The sequence below is a fragment of the Hermetia illucens genome, chromosome 1 (assembly GCF_905115235.1).
Source record: "Hermetia illucens chromosome 1, iHerIll2.2.curated.20191125, whole genome shotgun sequence".
Lineage (NCBI taxonomy): Eukaryota > Metazoa > Arthropoda > Insecta > Diptera > Stratiomyidae > Hermetia > Hermetia illucens.
This window is the reverse complement of record NC_051849.1, coordinates 91,490,023-91,491,566: the sequence shown is the minus strand read 5'-3', so window position 1 is coordinate 91,491,566 and position 1,544 is coordinate 91,490,023. Positions and strand designations below refer to the sequence as shown.

The 1,544-nt window shown below is 38.4% G+C and overlaps 1 protein-coding gene across 1 annotated transcript; it reads left to right on the top strand.

Annotated features, from left to right (window-relative positions):
- Positions 1-738, top strand: LOC119649448. The gene is made up of 2 exons (XM_038051604.1): positions 1-153; positions 207-738. The coding sequence occupies exons 1-2, from the start codon at positions 150-152 to the stop codon at positions 671-673; spliced, it is 471 nt and encodes a 156-aa protein (XP_037907532.1). The 5' UTR covers positions 1-149; the 3' UTR covers positions 674-738.
- The last annotated feature ends 806 nt before the right edge of the window (positions 739-1,544 follow it).

Below are 1,544 nucleotides of genomic sequence, written 5' to 3'. Positions count from 1 at the left end.
TATTTTGCATATACTTGGTTGACGTTTAGGTGAAAGTTTTTGAAGTTTGAAAAATGTTCACTTATAAGTTGTAATTTATCTATTCTGGATATATTTAAGAGCGAGATTATGCTATCGTATATCTAAATCTATCATAACGGATCAAAATCATGCGTAAGTATTAAATAAATTCGTTTTTTAGGTGATTAATTAATTAACAATTTTAGCGTGGATTAGAAGCTCTATCAAAGAGAGGCTTCCGCGAAACGCAATTGTGGGAGGTCGAACTAAATTGGGCAACACCATCTATGTAGGACGTGCCGTCCATAACAACACCGAAATATATCCTTGCAGTGTGATACCGGCACAGAAGGCCGCGTATATTGCCACGGCTGGTGAATCGGTCTTCAAAGAAGAATACGAAGTACTTTGCGGCGATGTATATTTTTGGGATCGAGGGCATGATGGTGAAGTGCCTTCTGGTTCACTTATCGGTGGACAGAATGCATCGAATGAACAACTTTTTATTGGCCGCGCCAGTTATAATGGGGGATTATATGTCGGTACAATTGATCCATCAAGGGGGCAACTGTTTATACCATATGAGGGAGGTGTCATGAAGTTTCCAGTCTACGATGTTATGTGTGTCGCGAAATGTCATGGATGTAATTGTTTTGAGTGTGTAATTTCGTGATATTCATGGTTTCAAAATGCAGTGGTGGAATTTAAGATGCTATAAAGCGGTCACTTCTTATCTTTTCTAATTGTATTAATAGTAGTAGTCTTAATAGTATTTCTTATACTTTAATTAGGCTAAGTATCTTGGAATTTGTTTCAACCAAACAAGCAATGATTACTATTAAAAATTGAAAAGATTTGGTTTGTGCTATTTTGGCCTAAAATTTAGAATGGAGAAAATTACGTTACTTTCCTTCGCCCACACTGTGGTTCTGATTCGATCGTGACTTGCATTTTTCAACCGTTGAATTTTTATCACAAAAGCCCACAAATTCCCTTTTCCAAATAGTTGTTATAGCGAAATCTTTGAAAATGAATTGTAAAACATTTGCCGTGCAGTAGAGTTAAGGTAGATAATGTTGATGGAGGCAAAATCATTTTGAATTTTTTAAGTGTACGGAGGGCTTTCATTGGGTGGTTGCGAGAATCGGAAGTCAGAAAGAATTTATAGTTTCTTTTCGCCTGAATGTTCACGCCTGACATAGAAAGAATATAGGATTAGAGAAATGACATATGCATTTTCAGGCTGGAGATTGTGGGTACCTGTTCTGATACGGACGCTCTCTTATGACTTCCGACTAACTCATGATTTTTTAACGAAAAACTGCAGAGGTAAACGGATGGAGGTGAGTGTCCCGCGCCTAAAAACGAGACAATCTGTGTGAATTGGTGTTCAAGGTTTGGGGTTGGGTGGGGGTGACAACCATACTAAGAAAAACTACCGGACAGTCCTCGGACAGGACTGACTACACAACGATGGTATGCCCTCATGAATGTGCACCTTTTGTATAAAGTAGGAGCTACCAAGTAGCCAACGGTTTCTTGGA